The sequence below is a fragment of the Nycticebus coucang genome, chromosome 14 (assembly GCF_027406575.1).
Source record: "Nycticebus coucang isolate mNycCou1 chromosome 14, mNycCou1.pri, whole genome shotgun sequence".
Classification (NCBI taxonomy): domain Eukaryota; kingdom Metazoa; phylum Chordata; class Mammalia; order Primates; family Lorisidae; genus Nycticebus; species Nycticebus coucang.
Genome location: NC_069793.1, coordinates 60,799,674 through 60,818,567, shown reverse-complemented (window position 1 = coordinate 60,818,567; position 18,894 = coordinate 60,799,674). Strand labels below are relative to the sequence as shown.

Sequence of the window (18,894 nt, the reverse complement as noted above, 5' to 3'; positions counted from 1 at the left end):
ATATGTGTCTAGGGATTTATCCCTTTTCCTTAGGTTCTCCATTTTGTTTGGCCTATCGTAATTCATAGTAATCTCAAATTACTTTACATTTCTGTGGGATTAGTTGTAATGTCTCCTTTTTTGTTTCTGATTTTATTTGAGTCTTCTATTTTTTTCTTAGTCTATTAAAGGTTTATCAATTTTCTTTATCTTTTCAAAACAATTTTCATTTTGTTGGTCTTTTGTATTTTTTTATCTCTATTTCTTTAAGTCTGTTTTGATCTTTATTATGTCTTTTTTTTCCATACTAATTTCAGGTTATGTTTGTTCCTGTGTTTCTACTTCCTTAAGATGCATTTTGGAGTTATTTATTTGAACTCTTTCTTGCTTTTTTCCCCCTCTCTTCTTTTCTTGTTCTTTTTTTTGGATGTAGGTGCTTATTGCTATAAAATTCCCTCTTATTGCTACTTTTTTGGTATCCTTTGGGTTTGGTATGTTATATATTAATTTTGTTTCAAGAAATGTTTATATTTCTTTCTTAATTTCATTTATCCATGGTTGTTCAGGGGTAATTGTTTGATTCTAATGTATTTTTAGAGTTACGAAGATTACTCTTACTACTGATAACTAGTTTTATTCCATTTATTTCTGAGAATGATTTTGATTCTTTTCATTTGTTGAGACCTGATTTGTGACCTAATATAATGTATATCCTGAAGAATGTTCCATGCTCTAAAAGATGAGATTATCTATTTTATAGCTGTTGTTTGAAATGTTCTGTAAATATCTGTTAGGTCAGTTTAAATCAGATGTTTCATTCTTTGTTTTGAATCTAGATGATCTGTTCAGTGCTGAAAGCGGGGTCTTGACATCATTAACTATTGTACTGAAGTCAAAATTTCTCTTTAGCTCTAGCAATATCTGTTTTATATATCTGGGTGCTCTGGTGGTGTGTGCATATATATTATTGTTATATCCTCTCAATGAATTAATACCTTCATTATTGTATAATGACCTCCTTTATTTTTATATTTTGACATGAAGTCAATTTTTCTTTTTAAAAAATTTACTTATATTTATTTATTTATTTTTTGAGACAGAGTCTCACTTTGTAGCCCTTATTACAGTGCTGTGGCTTTATCATAGCTCACAGCAACCTCAAACTCCTGGGCTCCAGCGATTCTTTTGCCTCAGCCTTCCAGTAGCTGGGACTACAGGTGCCCATTGCAGTGCCCGGCTATTTTTTGTTTGTTTGTTTAGAGAAGGGGAGTGGCTCTCACCCTTGCTTAGGCTGGTTTTGAACCCATGAGGTCACTCAATCCACCCACCTCAGCCTCCCAGAGTGCTAGGATTACAGGCATGAGCCACCATGCCCAGCCCCTTTTTTTCTGATCTATCTACCCTTACTTGATTTTGTTTTTTTTTTTTTTTTAGAAAAAAATACCTTTCTCCATTCTTGTATTTTCAATTTATGTTTGTTTTTATAAGTGAAGTAAATTTCTTATAGTCAGGAAATCTTTGGGTCTCATTTCTTTGACCCATTCACCCAGTCTATATTGGGATAGACAGAGTATAAATTTCTTCTTTGAGACAATGCTGTTACAGGTTCAGGGCAGTAGAAAGATAATGGGTTTCTTTGGAACATGCCAAATTTGATGCACCTGTGGGATTTATAAGTGAAAAACTAATAATTGGATAGTTTTTATCTAACTATTAATTAGATAACTAATTCTAAATCTGAGGAGAGAAGAATATCTTTCAAATCATAAAGTTCAGAATCTTCGATATTGGCATCACAGTTAAAGCCATGGCATTGGTGGAGATCACACAAATGAGTTCTTTCTCTGCCAAAAAAGCCTCGAGCATGTGTGCATGTTACAGAATTCTGACATTCAAGAAGTAGATAGGAAAAAAATAACCAACTACAGAGGTTGGATAAAAAGAATTGTCTATCATGTCATGAAATAGAAGAGTTTGTGAAGAAGTGTTCAGCTATTTCAGTGATGCTGCATAAGAATGAGTCATTAAATGGATAGACAGCAGTAAGGATGTCCTTGCATAATTTGCAGGAGACTGAGCTTCCTCTCTTATGGTTTGCCTTTTTTGAGAATTGGGAGGAGGGTTCTATATTCCTTTCATAAGACAAATCTGACAGAGTTACTTATTGAGAATTGTATTTGCTTGGAAATATCTCCAACTTAAGAATGTCTGAAGGGTCAGATTAGATCGCCTAAATCTTAAATTTCATGTAGGAATGGTCTTTGCCTCCTATATATGTTGGTGGACTTTTCTGTAATAGTAATGAGAACAAAGACAGCTGTTTTAGTGTGTGGGACAATCAAGGAAGAAAAGAGACTGTGTGGTCTGCTTAGGTTTTAGACGTTACTCTTGCCTTTGTTAAGTCTGTGATTCTCACAGTGATTCTGTTAGTCATTCTGTACAGTTGGTATTCCAGTTCCCTAGGGCTGGGATTTCATACTAAATTTTACTTGAAACCCCTGATTGGTAATTAAGCATTTCACTTAGTATTATTTTATGCATACATTTTCTTAGAAAACTTCTTGGGTTGCTGACAGGTAGGGAGTTACATGACTTGTATTTTGGGAGAATATTACTTCAGAAGCACTTCTATTATAACTGAAAATTGTGTCTATAATTTTGGCAGATTTTTAAGTAAAAAGAAGGGAACTGGGATAATTTATTATTTCCTAGAGTTGAAAGAGAGAGGATGATATTGGAGATGGTTCAGAGGCAGATGCTTGTAGTTTATTGCAATCATGAGTGACGAAATTTTTATTTTCAGTTCATGAGACACATCTAATCCATGACTATCATGGCCACATTCAACTTGAGCAGCTCCAGGCCCATTCATCCTGCTGGGAATCCCAGGTCTGCAGCGGTTTCACATCTGGATTGGGATTCCTTTCTTTATTAGCTACCTTGTTGCCCTTGTAGGCAATAGTGTCCTTCTCTACCTCATTTCCATGGAGTGCAGCCTGCATGAGCCCCTGTTCTTTTTCCTCTTCATGCTGGCTGCTACAGATCTCATCCTGTCTAATACATGTTTACCCAAAACATTCAGCATCTTCTGGATGGGTCCTCAGGAAATTACCTTTCCTGGATGCCTTACTCAGATGTTTTTTCATCACTACAGTTGTGTCATGGATTCTGCCATCCTGCTGGCCATGGCATTTGATCGCTATGTTGCAATTTGCTTCCCCCTAAAGTACAACATTATTCTCACCCATCAAATTATTTCTAAGATTGTGATGGGAATCATTATCAGGAGCTTTTGTATTATCTTCCCATATATGTTTCTATTAAAGCGATTGCCTTTTTGCCAAACACACATTATTCCTCACACATGTGCCTCTAATGACTGTCATGTCAGACCTGATTCTCACTGGCATCTCCTACACTCTCATTCTTCGTGCTATCTTTAACCTTCCATCCTGGAATGCCCGGCAGAAAGCTGTCAGCACATGTGGTTCCCATATTTGTGTCATACTTGTATTCTATACACCAGCCATATTCTCTGTCATCACCCACCATTTTGGTCACAACATTCCTCAGTCCTTCCACATACTGTTTGCTGACATCTATGTAGCCATCCCTCCTGCACTTCATCTGATCATCTATGGGGTGACAACCAAGAAGATTAGGAACAAATTCATCCTCATTTTCCTCCCTAAAGGTAACCAGTGACATGAAGCTGAAAGCATGGGGAAAAGAACAGGTAATCTTATTGATTTTGAAGCACTTTTTTTTTTTCCAACAAACTTATTATTATAGAACCATGGACTTTTCTTTTTTTAGATCATATTTTAATTTTAATTTTTTTTAAATTTCAAATTAATATAAGGGTATAAATGATTATGTTACATTGTTTGTGTTTGTTAGGTAAAGTTTAAGTTGTAGTTGAGCCCTTAATTAGGGGGTATGCTGTATATTTTCACATTGTGCCCATTAGTTGAGAGCTTATCAACTTTTATTTTTTAAGCTGGAATTCTAATAATTTTGGCTTAAATTTTATAATATCCTAACAATCTATCCTGTTGTAGCAATCAGCAAAACAAGATGAGCAGTCAAGATAATTGAATAAAAGTTGAAGAAGACAAGTTTGTATGAAAAGAAAGACCAGATGGGGTATTTATATATCATTTTGAGATAAGAGTTCAAAGATATATAGGATAACATGCTGATCATAAGTAACATAAGCAGACGATTCTTAGAAGAAGATTAAAAGAGATGAGTAAAGTCCTCACAATTTGGGGTACAGACTGTACCCAAATTATAGACATATTAGTTATATACAACTTGCACTTATGAATGGAGACTATTTGATAAATCCCTGGGTAACAAACATCCAACTGACATCCAACTTGCAGTTATAAACAGAGGTGATTATAGGTAGTAGATAAATATACCTGTTTTAACTTACATACAAATTCAGTTTAAGAGCAACCTACAGAACCTATCTTATTTATAAACTGGGAACTACCTGTACCTTTGTGGGACACTTTCCAGGTAACAGTCATAGTAAAACTAAATTATTACCTTTTTAAAGAATTCTCCAGGACGGGCTGGGCACAGTGGCTCATGCCTGTAGTCTTAGCACTTTGGAGGCTGAGGTGGGTGGATAGCCTGAGCTCACAAGTTCCAGACCAGCCTGAGCCAGAACGAGACCTCATCTCTAAAAATAGCCGGGCATTGTGGCAGGCACCTGGAGTGCCAGCCACGAGGCTGAGGCAAGAGAAATGCTTGGACCCAAGAGTTTGAGGTTGCTGTGAACTATGATGCCACAGCACTTTACAAAGGGGCAACAAAGTGAGACTCTGTCTCAAAAATAAAAGATTCTTACAGGAAAATTTGCCTGTGATTCCAGCTACTTGGGAGGCTGAGCTGGCAGAATTATTGGAGAATTGTTTGATTTCAGGAGTGCTAAAGCAGGTTGGGCAACATAGTGAGATCCCATTTTTCTTTTTTTTTTTAATTATAAAATCATAGCTGTGTACATTAATGTGATCACTGGGCACCATACACTGGTTTTATAGACCATTTGACACATTTTCATTACACTGATTAACATAGCCTTCCTGGCATTTTCTTAGTTATTGTGTTAAGACATTTATATTCTACATTTAGTAAGTTTGACATGTACCCTTGTAAGATGCAGCGCAGGTGTAATCCCACCAATCACTCTTCCTCCGCCTATCCTCCCCCCTCCCTCCCCTCCCTCTCCTCTTCCCCTTATTCTTAGGTTATAACTGGGTTATAGTTTTCATGTGAAAGCCATAAATTAGTTTCATAGTAGGGCTGAGTATATTGGATACTTTTTCTTCCATTCCTTGAGATACTTTACTAAGAAGAATATGTTCCAGCTCCATCCATGTAAACATGAAAGAGGCAAAGTTTCCATCTTTCTTTAAGGCTGCATAATATTCCATGGTGTACATATACCACAATTTATTAATCTATTCATGGATTGATGGGCACTTGGGCATTTTCCATGACTTAGCAATTATGAATTGGGCTGCAATAAACATTCTGGTAGAAATATCTTTGTTAGGATGTGATTTTTGGTCTTCTGGGTATATACCTAGTACAGGAATTATAGGATTGAATGGCAGATCTATTTTTAGATCTCTAAGTGTTCTCCATATCTCTTTCCAAAAGGAATGTATTAATTTGCATTCCCAACAGCAGTGTAGAAGTGTTCCCTTTTCTCCACATCCATGCCAACATCTCTGGTCTTGGGATTTTGTGATATGGGATAATCTTACTGGAGTTAGATGATATCTCAAAGTAGTTTTAATTTGCATTTCTCTGACGATTAAAGATGATGAGCATTTTTTCATATGTCTGTAGGCTCTGCGCCTGTCTTCTTCAGAGAAGTTTCTCTTCAAGTCCATTGCCCAGCCTGCAATGAGATCACTTGTTCTTTGCCAGGAGCCAAAAATTTAATGAACCCCCTATGAAAAATTACTGCAATCAAGTTAGGTACAATGCAAGTTACAGCCCGAAAACATTTGCAGGTGATAAGAACGTTCTGACCGTTGGCTCCAGGAAATAAGATTACCACACCTGCTACTGGGAATTCCCCACCCACTCATATCTCACACCCCCCGAGCAGACTTCCTCCTTTGCTTGTGCTTAAATAGCTGTTAAAAAATAAAGTTTTCAGAGCTTGATCAGAATCCTGTCTTGCTCTCGTTCCTTGTGTCTCTTGTCCTTTTCACTCCCTTGCCCCCTACCCTAGGTCCCTGTTGAATTAGCCTCGCAGGCCGGGGCAGTTCTTTGCTTGCTTATACGTTTGAGTTTTCTGTGGATTCTGGTTATTAAACCTTTGTCGGAGACATAAACTGCAAATATCTTCTCTCATTCTGAGGGCTGTTTGCGTGCTTTACTTACTGTGTTCTTGGCTGTGCAGAAGCTTTTTAATTTGATCAGGTCCCAGTAATGTATTTTTGAAGCTGCTTCAATTGCCTGGGGGGTCCTCCTCATAAAATACTCACCCAGACTGAATTCACATATCATTTGTGGAAATCATCCATTTAAACATGTTGCTTAAAATGGTGTTACTGTGACTCCAGAGTCAAGCCTGAGCCAGCTAGGGACCCCTTTCAGCTCAGTTGCTTGCTTCTGGGTGCCATTCTTCAAAGCTCCAAACCAGGCAGGGAAGGCAGCGTGGGCACACGGAGCAGTCACTTGATGCCCTGGTGCCCTGTAGTGTTTTCTGAGTGATCAATCAGTATGGCCCCATGCCACCTAAACCTGTTCACTTTCCAAAGAACTAGCCATCCTCCATTCAAAACCATGGTGTCCTACTCTGTCTGCATTCATTAGTGGTAATATTCTTTATGTATAATAAATTTTTATATCCTACAAAAGAAAATAGGTAATATGTGTACTGGATTAGGTCACAAAAGAAGCTATACAAGTTATAAGTCAAGATGCATCGCTTTCCATTCTATCCTCATTTCCTATTTTTTTCCCTTGTCCCTGAATTGCTCATCCCAAAAATCTAGCACAATTTTATCTAAAGATGAGCAGCTATTAATCCGTTAGGTCAGGATGACCACTTATCCTGCCTTAAAGTATGTTTAGATTTTCAAAGAAGATAATGATATTGCTTATGGTTTGTCTCCCTAGAGATTATATTACATTTTTTTTGCTACTTTTAGCAGCTGAGATCATTGGTGCTCTGAGCCATGCTTTAGCCTCTGTGGGCCAAAAAGCTTTCACTGGGTAGGAATAAATAAGACCAAACCTCAAATCCAGGAAATTTGCTAATTGTGCTAGTAAAAATCTTATTCACTACTGCTGATTACTGAGGCTGGGGTGAGTATTAAATGGATGAGATAGATAGAAAATATGGCCAAGAATAGCTCTCTTTGCTTTGCACGTGAATTCTTCCATTTGCAGTTAGGTATTATTTGTATCCTAATGCTTGCCTTGTGGGCTTAAGTCAAGCCAGTCAGATGGACCTCTAAGAGAAACCTTTCTTAAAACAATGAGGGCAGAATCTATTTTTTAAAACACATTTTATTGTATATATTTAAGGTACATAACACAATGTTATGAGATACATATAGATAATGAAATGGTTACTACAGCGGAGCACAGCAGGTGTGTCTTGATCTAACCTATATCAGTCATGCTAACCAGGTAGGGGTGAAGCTATACATTTAGTGAACAACTTTGTTCCTGAGTAACTAGAACCATCACAGTGTCCTCAGAAAGTCTAATGAGTCTTTAATCCCATCTGATTTCCTGACTCCTTGTTATACCAGTACAGCTAGTACCCTCAGGGTCTAATTTCCTTCATGTAAATAATCCTAGAATTTTGTGTACAGAAACCTTAGCTACATACTAAGCTAGAAATCCTGCAATGGCATCTCAGGTCTGGTTTTATCCAGGGCAAAGTCAGGTGACTGCCTCTAAACACCCTTGTAGAGGTTCTTTCCTTAACAGAAATGAGATAAACATTCCTTCTTCCTTACTTGGCTCTTAATGGCAGCTTAGAACACGTGCTCCTTTTGGATATAAGGATCTCAAACGTCACAATACAAGCAGTTCCTAGGTTCTGAAAAAGGTAGGAGGTTCCGTAGGTTTGTTCTTAAATTGAATTGATATGTAAGCTGGAACAAGTACCTTTACCCATTACAGATAATATCCTCTGTTCATAAGTGTAAGTTGTGTGTAAGTTGGATGTTTGTAACTGAGAGACAGTCTGTAGTTTCTTGACCTCATAAGAAGTCAATGAAGGGATTTCAATGCTGTAACATATTTATGGGACTGGAAATACTGGGGAGCCATCCCATTTCATATCTTGTGAGAAGTCACCAAACCAAGCTAACTGAGGATCAGTTTTGAATCTTTGAAAAGAGTCTTTGATTTAGAAGAAGGTGAAAACAGTGCTCCCATCCTTGTATTACAGACTCAAGAAAGTCAATATGTTTTTCAATTTGAGGAGCTAAATAAAGTTTCCTTTTTTGAGAAGTTAGTATACAGAGCAGTTGACTCAGAGATTTTTAAATCACAAGAAGCAACTGTTATAGAGACTGGATTGGATGTGTCACATGTTTTTACACATCTCACGAAGTATTATTACCTGAATTTTATATAAAGAAAAAGGACCGAGGGGAATAAGAAAAATTCTCAGGTAATACAATTAGCAAGTAACTGCAGTTACTTCCTGAGCCCAGGAAGTCTGAATCTAGGTCCTGATCTCTTATTTTTCAGTGTAGACAAAAGATAGAGAGCGTCAGGAGGGTAACAACACCAGAAGTTGAGTCATATGAGTCATACAAGAGATGCTTGAAGCATGTGAGGAAGACTCATTTTTTGGAGACTAAATTTCATTTTTTCAGGGAAGTTTTACCTGACTAGGAACTGGCTCACGTAACTTTTGTTTTTTTATAGAATGCATCAATGAAGCATTTTATGCATAGATTGGAGATGATTTGATTAGTCTTATTATACAATAAGCTTATTATATCACTACCCATGCATATTCTCACTCTTCAATGCATTTCAAATACCTGAAAGAATAACTGGTAGATAATAGTCTGACAATAAAAATTTTCACAAAAGAATGAAATAAAAGAGCCTAAAAATTGGAAAGCCTAAGAAATTGGAAGCCTAAGATATTAAAAAGAAATCATACTTTTTAATGTGGGTTGTGGTTATAGATGTTGACTCAATGAAAACATAAACATTCTCAAACATTTAGAAGCTCTGAAGTTGAGAATGTCTGCCTCAAGAAAGCAAAAATCCCCTGTTACTAGATATGTACAAGCAAGTGGCATGTGATCAGTTATTAGTATGTTACATCTGAAAGTCAAGCTTTATACATGCTTTGTAATTTATTTCCCAACTAGATGACAAGATTATACTCCATTCATTTATCTATTATTTAAAAGTCTTAGGTATTACCAGGATAGAGGCAAAAAATATATTTTTTCTAAGATAGACACCAACATTTTTACAATCACCTTTTTGAAAGTTATAACTAAATTCTTAAGGATGTATAAAATTATAGTAAAATTGTTATTAAGCAATTTTTCTTATTTTAAAATATAAACAAAATAATTTTATTAGTTATTAAAAGCTGCCAGAGCATTATTACTCACATAATTTACAGTGACTATTAGTATAAAGTTAGTATAAACTAGGAGTTGCATATGAGAAATACATATTATAATTCCTAAAATAATCGAAGTTCATAACGGACTATTAGTTGGCCTTTGGTTATGAAATATCAGGTGAGCAAGGGACTAAAGGAAAAATATTCTTCATAATTATTATAGAATTTTTTAATCCTACGTTAAGTTCTTCCACTTTCTAAAATTCATTTTAGGTGAGAATGACTGGATAAACTTAATGTTCCCTCTGAAGACAAGAATTTTTGACTCCCAAAGACTTAGCTTCATAAGGGTAAGAATGAAATCTATAGTAGTCTCCTAAGGCTGGATGGCTCCAAAATTTTTTCCCTTTTTCCTTTGCTGTTGGCATAACCTCAAACCATGGATCAGGTGCTCTGAGAAATATTGACTGATATAATTTACCTATAGTCTCCAGATTTCTCCCTTCCTTCTTGTCTTCCCATTCTATGCTTTATCTCCTTGGTATTTCCTAGAGCACACACCTGTGTAGATTCTAGACTAACTGGCCCCAAAGTATCACTACTCTAAAATGTTACATTCTACTTCTGGAAAAGCACACTAAGGCAGTTATGTTTTATAATGCAATTTATGCATATGATTAATCAAGAAAGCAGACAAATTTATTACTTAAGCTATTTTAGATTAAATTATAAAGTTATTAAAGAAGAAGTGGTAAGAACCACCTCCTGGAACATACAGTGTAAAAAGGACACATTGGGAATTATAGATCTAGCAAAAGAAGATTTTTATCTGATTTGTAAACATGGCTCTCAAGAGGAAATAGCATTTTTCCATCTAACAGCCTTACCCAAGTCTGTTAAAAAATATTTAATTACTGTGTTTTATATTTTCTTAATCATTAAACTTTTACTGGTTGTCTCAATGTGTATAAGGTATAGATGGTAGATACAAAGAAAATAAAAGGACTCAGAAGTTTCACAGTGTAATGGGAGAGAGTCATATACATAATTACTAAACAATTTTATATTCTCAAAGGGAGGCATGTTGAAAATGTATGGTTTTCTCTCCATAGGAGAAGGCATGATAGAAGAACTTTATGGAGGAGGATATACTCAGCTGATTTTTGAGTGACTACAAGGCATTTTCCAGATGACCAATGGAAACATTCTGTACTGAAAAAGCACCAAATAACAATGCATGCTCGTGTGAGAAAGCATGCTCTTAGACATTTCGCAACACTTACGTATGATAGGAACATAAAGTATGTGGTGGAATACAGTGGTAAATAATGCTCGACAGGTAGGCAAGAGCAAGATAAAGGAGAACTTTGCATGCCATTGTATCAGGATCCCGGAAAGAGAGATTGCACATTCAATTTAGGTAACCTGAGGAGAATGTAATGTAGAAATCATTTACAAAAGTGTTAGGGTGCGTAGGAAAATCACAGGTGCAGGTGAAGCTCCTGGGGTAAGTAACAGTAAATATTGTTATAGTCATTGGACTCTGGGGACAAGAAGAAGATATAGTTACCTGAGGAAATCAGGGCCAGAGAATACTGTGTAGACAAGGGTGCAGCAAGCTTGCAAAAACCCTCCTGGAAGAGGGCTGAAGGAATGAACACTGACCCTAACTCTTACCCTGCCCTCCATCTCCTTCTGGTATTTCCTATTGCCAAATTCAAGCAGAAGTGAGAAGACCAGCAAGTCTCAATGTAGTCCATAGAGGTCAGGCCTCAGAACATGACAGAAAGTTGTGGAGGGTAGAAAGGTTGAGGTTAATGCAAGGTATTCTGTATAGCATACATTTAGAAAGGTTATATTTACTTTACAATTGATTATATTCACATGTTAGTTTATTATAGCAGCAATTTGGAAGCTTCACTGGAAGGTGGACAAATTAGTAACAAAGCTATTTCCATAGCACTGACAAGAAGAGAGGAAGGCACAAATTTCAGTAGAATTGACTGGAATGAAGAAAGGCAAGAAATTGAATGAGGAGTAAATGTCATTTAAGGTGACATCGTTTCATGTTTTTAGCCACTTTTAGGAAAACAAAGCCTTCCATTCTCTGCATCATTATGCTCTCTATATCTGTGCCCAATGACACTGCCCCTCACCCTTCTACATTTATTCTGCTTGGAATCCCTGGGATGCAAGACCAGCATATTTGGGTTGCCATCCCCTTCTGCTCCATGTACGTCCTTGCTCTGTTGGGCAATGGCACCATTCTTTACATCATCATGACAGACAGAGCTCTGTATGAGCCAATGTACCTTTTCCTGTGTCTACTTTCCATCACGGACCTGGTACTCTGTTCAACTACATTGCCCAAAATGCTATTAATCTTCTGGCTTAGGTATCACACAATTTCCTACCATGGATGCCTCACCCAGATGTTCTTTGTTCATGCAGTCTTTGCTACAGAGTCAGCTGTGCTTCTGGCCATGGCTTTTGACCGCTATGTGGCTATCTGCCGTCCGCTTCATTATACAGCCATCCTCAATGCCACCATGATTGGGAGGATTGGTCTGGCATGTGTGGTTCGTGGCCTTTTCTTTGTTTTCCCCTTTGTCATCCTCATTGAACGCTTAACCTTCTGTGGACATCACATCATCCCTCATACCTACTGTGAGCACATGGGCATAGCCAAGCTGGCCTGTACCAGCATCAAGCCTAACACCATTTATGGTCTCACTGTGGCACTGTCAATCACTGGCATGGATGTGATCCTCATTGCCACCTCCTATGTCCTGATCCTACGGGCCGTGCTGCGCCTACCATCCAAGGACGCCCAGTTCCGAGCATTCAGCACTTGTGGAGCCCATATCTGTGTGATTCTTGTCTTCTATATACCTGCCTTTTTTTCCTTTTTTACACATCGCTTTGGCCACCAAGTACCGCCTAAGATCCACATTGTACTTGCAAATCTCTATCTCCTTGTGCCTCCTGTTCTCAACCCCCTGGTGTATGGCATTAATACTAAACAGATTCGCCTGAGAATATTTGGCTTTTTTATGGGAAGGGAGTAACCATACTTGCTATATACCCCAAGGTCTAATAGAAGTTATAATTGATCATTTTCTTTCTTCAGTCCCTCTTTTATTTGGATTAGAAGTTGCTGCTTCTGCTAATCCTAGCATACCAGGATCATGTATTATCTCAGAGCTTTTGAAGTATTTAGAACAATATGTTTATACCTGCTGTATCTATGGAATACCATAGAATAATGTTTTCCTGTAAAATTATCATGTAGCCTATTGACAGGCCTGTGGGTCTTGAATAGTTCTAGGGAAAGGTGAAGAGGCAATGTAGTACCCTGAAAAATAAGAGCCTGGGAGTTATTCTTTCCATGTGCTAGAGGTAGAGTCAAGAATTCAGAATGCACATGTATTCACTAATTAATTAGTTAGGGTCAGCACTTTCTTAAGCCAGGAAAGTCTTCAATAACCGTGCCAGTTGTGAGAACCCCAGATCCTCTGGATCTGAGATTAGATTTAAAATAGATGACTTCTGGGTGATTTATTATGAGAAGTTTAAAAGCACACAATTCCACAGGAAATCTATACCACAAGTTTTTTTTAAGAATTACTTGAAAAGATATCACTTTGTAGTGAGTATACTCATGACTGATGACTTTTGCATTTTTCCTGATATTCTTTTTTTTTTTTTTTTTTTTGTAGAGACAGAGTCTCACTGTACCGCCCTCGGTAGAGTGCCGTGGCGTCACACGGCTCACAGCAACCTCCAACTCCTGGGCTTACGCGATTCTCTTGCCTCAGCCTCCTGAGCAGCTGGGACTACAGGCGCCCGCCACAACGCCCGGCTATTTTTTTGTTACAGTTTGGCCGGGGCTGGGCCTGAACCCGCCACCCTCGGCATATGGGGCCGGCGCCCTACTCACTGAGCCACAGGCGCCGCCTTTTTCCTGATATTCTAAGAGCGATGGGTTTAACATGCAAATTCTGTGGAGGATTCCTGTGAATGTGACCTGACTTTGTACTTACCTCAATTAGCAAACAGCTGTTGGGTATACAAGAATTCTCAGAATGCAGAGTTGCTATTTAGGCTGATAGGGTGTTAAGAATCCTACCCCAAACTGTTAACCTTCATGCTTTTTAGCACAGACTTACCTTCCATAGTAATTGCTGTTTTTGTTTTTTTTTTGGTTTTTCACTCCTTTAAAAAAAATGAATACAATTAGCCAGTCTATTCACTTTTCATGATATAATAATGTTCTCCAGACTCAATTTTTCTTCATATATTGTTTATTACTAGAAACTCTTGTTATTTTACTGCTTCAGTATCCTTATCTTTTTCTTCTCTGAGGGTCTGAGATTTAGCCTACCCCTTGTTGACTTAGTTTGTAATGTGATGTTTGTTGAATAAGGACCATATAAAAAGTGACTACAGGGTTTTTTTTTTACTTTACTATAAAATATATATAACACAAATATTATCATTTTAACCATTTTAAGCATACAATTTAGTAGCATTAATTACTACAATAATGTAGTAATTCAGTAGCATTAATTACTACAATAATGTACAATATTGTGCAACCACTACCACTATTTCCAAAACTGTATTACCTTGAACAGAAACTCTATGATCATTAAGCAATAACTCCCCATTACTTCATCTATTCAGGCCTAAAAATGTATTTTAAAATCTGTTAATACTTTCTGAAGACAGCAAAATTCTTGCAAGAACTTTAGAAAACATTGTTCATTTATTCTTCTTCTTCTTCTTCTTCTTTTTTTTTTTTTTTTTTTGAGACAGAGTCTCAAGTTATCACCCTGGGTAGAATGCCGTGGCATCACAGCTGACAACAACCTCCAGCTCTTGGGCCTAAGTGATTCTCTTGCCTCAGCCTCCCATATAGCCGGGACTACACGCACCCACCACAACGCCTGACTATTTTTTGGTTGTAATTGTCATTGTTGTTTGGCGGGCCTGGGCTGGATTTGAACCCGCCAGCTCCAGCGTATGTGGCTGGTGCCTTAGCCACTTGAGCTACAAGCGCCGAGCCATCATTTATTATTCTTACAGTTGAACATCCATTTAAAGATATTTATTGAGGATCAGCTATGTACCAGGTATAATATAATTTCACTAGTAAATAAAGCACAATGTAAGACTTTAGGAAATTCACAATCTAAGAAGAGAGAAAATGATGAAATTACAACAAAATTTGACACTGCAATGACACAATATGAAAGATAGTATAGGAACAAAGAAGAAAGTATGCACATATTAAGATAATTCTATCTTTTTTGTACACTGACATAGTTATAGCTTTTGATGAACCACCTTGATTATCGGACCTCTTTCCATTGGGTAGAGGCAAAAACGTGCAACCTGTATATAACTTGAAAGAATATTTTTGATCTTCTCATGATTTTCATGTTGAATAAGCCATTTCTATGGGAAAATCCTAACAAACCTTAATTGTGAAAATGTGCTTCCTATACGTTAGAAGAAGGAAAATTAAACAACTGTGAAGATTATCTCCTCTGTTGGAAATTATTAAAACTCACTAACTTAAAAGCACAAGGAATATATTTATACTCAAAAAGTTAGGCTTATTGGCTCAGTGAGTAGGACACTGGCCCCATCTACTGAGAGTGATGGGTTCAAACCTGGCCCCAGCCAAACTGCAACAAAAAATTGCCAGTCATTGTGCCCGGTGCCGCCTGTGGTCCCAGCTACTAGGGAAGCTGAGGCAAGAGAACTGCCTAAACCCAGGAGTTGGAGGTTACTGTGAGCTGTGATGTCACAGCACTCCACCGAGGGCAACAAAGTGAGACTCTGTCTCTAAAAAAAAAAAAAAAAAAAAGTTGGGCTTATTAATATTGATGTAGCAAGCAAAGAAAGCATTCCAGAAGAACTACTGGATAACTTAGAGAGTTGGGGGGATGGATTCCTATACAAGGTGAGCTTGTGCTTGATGATTTTTATTCTATTTTGTTCTATTTTATTATTTTATTTTATTTTATTTTAGAGACAAGAGTCTCAAGCTGTCGCCCTGGGTAGGGTGCTGTGGCATCATAGCTCACAGCACCCTCAAACTGTTGAGCTTAAGCAATTCTCTTGCCTCAGTCTCCCAAGTAGCTGTGACTACAGGTGCCTGCCACAACACCTATTAATATTTAGCAAAGATATATGTATATCCATGTATATAATAGATATAAATATATATATATTAGCAATGTAGCTTATATAAATATATCTTTGCTCTATATATACAGACCCAGACATTTCACTCCCAAATATATGCCTTAGAAATATATTTTACAAGTAAACAATTTAGTCTTAGGTAAGAATATTAATAATAATATAATTACAATTAATTGTAAACCTAGGCACACATCAAAGAATGAATTCAATGTGGTGTGGTGTCATCACTTTTTCCTTCTTTCTTTTTTAGAGACAGGGTCTCATCTGTCACCCAGGCTGAAGTGCAATGTCCTGATCATAGCTCGTTGGGATCTGCAACTCCTGGGCTCAGAGGATCCTCCCTCTCAAGTACTAGGACTACAGGTGTGTGCCACCAAGCCCAGCTAACTTTTTAATTTTTGAGGAGATAGAGTTTCTAAATCTCATCCAGGCTTGTACTGAACTTCTGGCCTCAAGCAATTCTTCCCCTTTGGCTTCCCAAATTTCTGGGTTTACAAGTATGAGCCAAGCATTAGGCCAGTGTCCTCATTTAAATAAATAAATTAATTAAACATAGTATCGTCACTATGTAATACCATAGCATCTCCTATGTAGTAGTAATAATTGCACTTTATAGTAGTAATAAATACCTAAGCAACCCCTCATGGATCAACATGAATGTGTCTCACAAATATTTTGAGTAAAACTCAAGATGCAGAAAAATGACAGGATATAACATCATTTATACAAAGCTTGAAATGATTCTCTATAATATTGCACGTTATTTTGGAATTCATGTAGAGAGGGTGCCAAAATGTATATATATTTTAAGAAAGGGAAAATATGTATGAAATTTGTATTACTCAGGTCACATTTGACTTCTGCAATTTTCAAGAGGAGCTCAACATGACTTATATTTATATTTTGTTATTGGTATATATTGAATATTACAATTTAAATACAGTTTTATTCTTTCTTAAAATGTGTATACATTTTTTTGCACCATCGGTATATGGTAGTAAACATATAAATAAGTATAAAATGTTATGGAAATGGTAATGATACAATTCATTTCTAAAGAATTAAAAACAACAAAATAAGCGCTGCATGGATGGGAGCTAGACAGGAGGCTCTTACTGCTTTTGTAACATTTTGTTTCTTAATCTACATCATGTATTCCTGGATTTAAACTATATTATTCCTTATTGCTTTTGTGTGTACAAAATATGTTAAAATCGAAGCAACCTGATTTGACATTGGTGGACATGAAAATATGAATGATATGAAAAATTTAGCTTTACTTAATTATAGTCATGCATTGCTTAGAGACAAGGATGTCTTTAGAGAAATGTTTTGTTAAGTGACCTCGTTATTGTATGACATCATACAGTGTACTCATACAAACCCAGACGGCAAAGCCTGCTATACACCTAGGCCACATGGTATAACCTATTGCTCCTGGACTACAAACCTGTATAGCATTCTACTATACTAAATGCTGCAGGCAACTGTAATACATGGTAAATATTTGTGTATCTAAATATGGAAAAAGTACAGTACAAATATAACATTATAATCTCAATGAGACCATAGCCATATACTTGGTCTAGCATTGACCAAATCATCATTATGCAGCACATGAATGTATTTCTAAATATATTTCTATAATCTTTTTCTGCAATTTTCTGGTATTATCTTTATTATATTATATATTGCACATATACTTGGGTATTTGTATTAATGCTATTCTGTTCAAATAATCTGTCTATTGCTGTATTAGCCTCATTATTTAATGTACAAAAGTTTTATAATAAATTTGCATTGCTAATAGGATAAGCACCCCTATGTTATACCATTATCTTCAGATGTTTATTCTTACATTTGAACACAATTACTTTTTCAGGACTCCAAGACAAATGATTTATTGACATTTATTTGGACTTGTCAATTTACAAGTTCATTTAAGGAGAAGGAATAGCCTCCACACTTGTGTATTTTTTTTTATATATATATAAAAGAAAACAAGTAAGAGCTCATGAACTGAGATACATTTTTAGATGTTTTTTAACGAGTTTATATATTTATTCATTCATTTATTGACTTATTTGATACTTACTATATGTGAGAAACATGATGCTAATTCTAGAGATACAGGATTTGGGCGGAAATTAGACCTATGCTATTATCCAAGATTGGTGTGATCATCCAAATGACAAGGTTAAAAATTTTGACTGGAGTGCTAAGAGCTTTCTGGGTGGTAGCAGAGGGCATGTGATAGGTCAATGGGGGGGGATATTCTGTAAGAGAAGTTTTTTTTAAGAAGCTATATTTAGGGATTTAATAAAACCATGGATGTAAAAGTGACAGAACATGGAGAAAAGGATTCTGTTCTTGCCCACCACTGCCACCCTGGGGCTGAGAGAGCAATGATGATGGAGGATAGGATTTCTGGATGCTATTAGAGTCAGGGCTTTGAGTAAGGAAAAGCTCTGGATATGCTCCTATAACCAAGAGCATCTGCATTTGTCTATTTATAGACCTTTCCATCGATGTATTGACTGTTCCAGGCCACTTGATTTGTGGTCCACTTTTCTCTGCCTTTGCTTCCTTCTTACTGACGCCTGCCTGGACAAAGTCTCTCTAAAGAACCAGTCTATAAGCAGTACTTGCACTACATCAGGATTTAGAATCTGGCTCTCTGAGTCCCTTTTCTGTGTTGTTTATCATGATTTTGTAACTGGTTTTTGTTTTGTACATTTTTCAAAGGTCTTGGCAAAAATATATTTTTAAATTTTTTAAAAATTTTTTATTAAATCATAGCTGTGTACATTAATGCAATCATGGGACACCATGCACAGGTTTTATACAATTTGAAATATTTTCATCAAACCGGTTAACAAATCTTCTTGACAAATGTTAGTAACTTACTTTCTCTGAACTAATTAGCAATGAAATTTGTCTGCATCTGAACAAATGTGGGTATGCTGGGGCCAAAGAGGCTGTAAGGATGGGAAGGGAAAGGAAAGAACTGCCGAAGATGTGCTAGGGAGTGTCTAGGACAAAGTCATCAGCCTTGGACAAAGTTTAGAGAATAACACAGAGAAAAAGACCAGAGCCAGACAGTTTTGGAG

At 36.8% G+C, this 18,894-nt stretch overlaps 1 protein-coding gene across 1 annotated transcript; it reads left to right on the top strand.

Moving 5' to 3' along the window:
* Positions 1–11,685: 11,685 nt before the first annotated feature.
* Positions 11,686–12,636, top strand: LOC128564439 (olfactory receptor 52D1-like). Its single transcript, XM_053559917.1, has one exon. It carries the CDS (start codon positions 11,686–11,688, stop codon positions 12,634–12,636), a length of 951 nt encoding a protein of 316 aa, XP_053415892.1.
* Positions 12,637–18,894: the final 6,258 nt, after the last annotated feature.

Coding starts and splice junctions, on each gene's coding strand:
- LOC128564439 (XM_053559917.1), top strand. CDS start 11,686: ATGCTCTCTATATCTGTGCCCAATGACACTGCCCCTCACCCTTCTACA.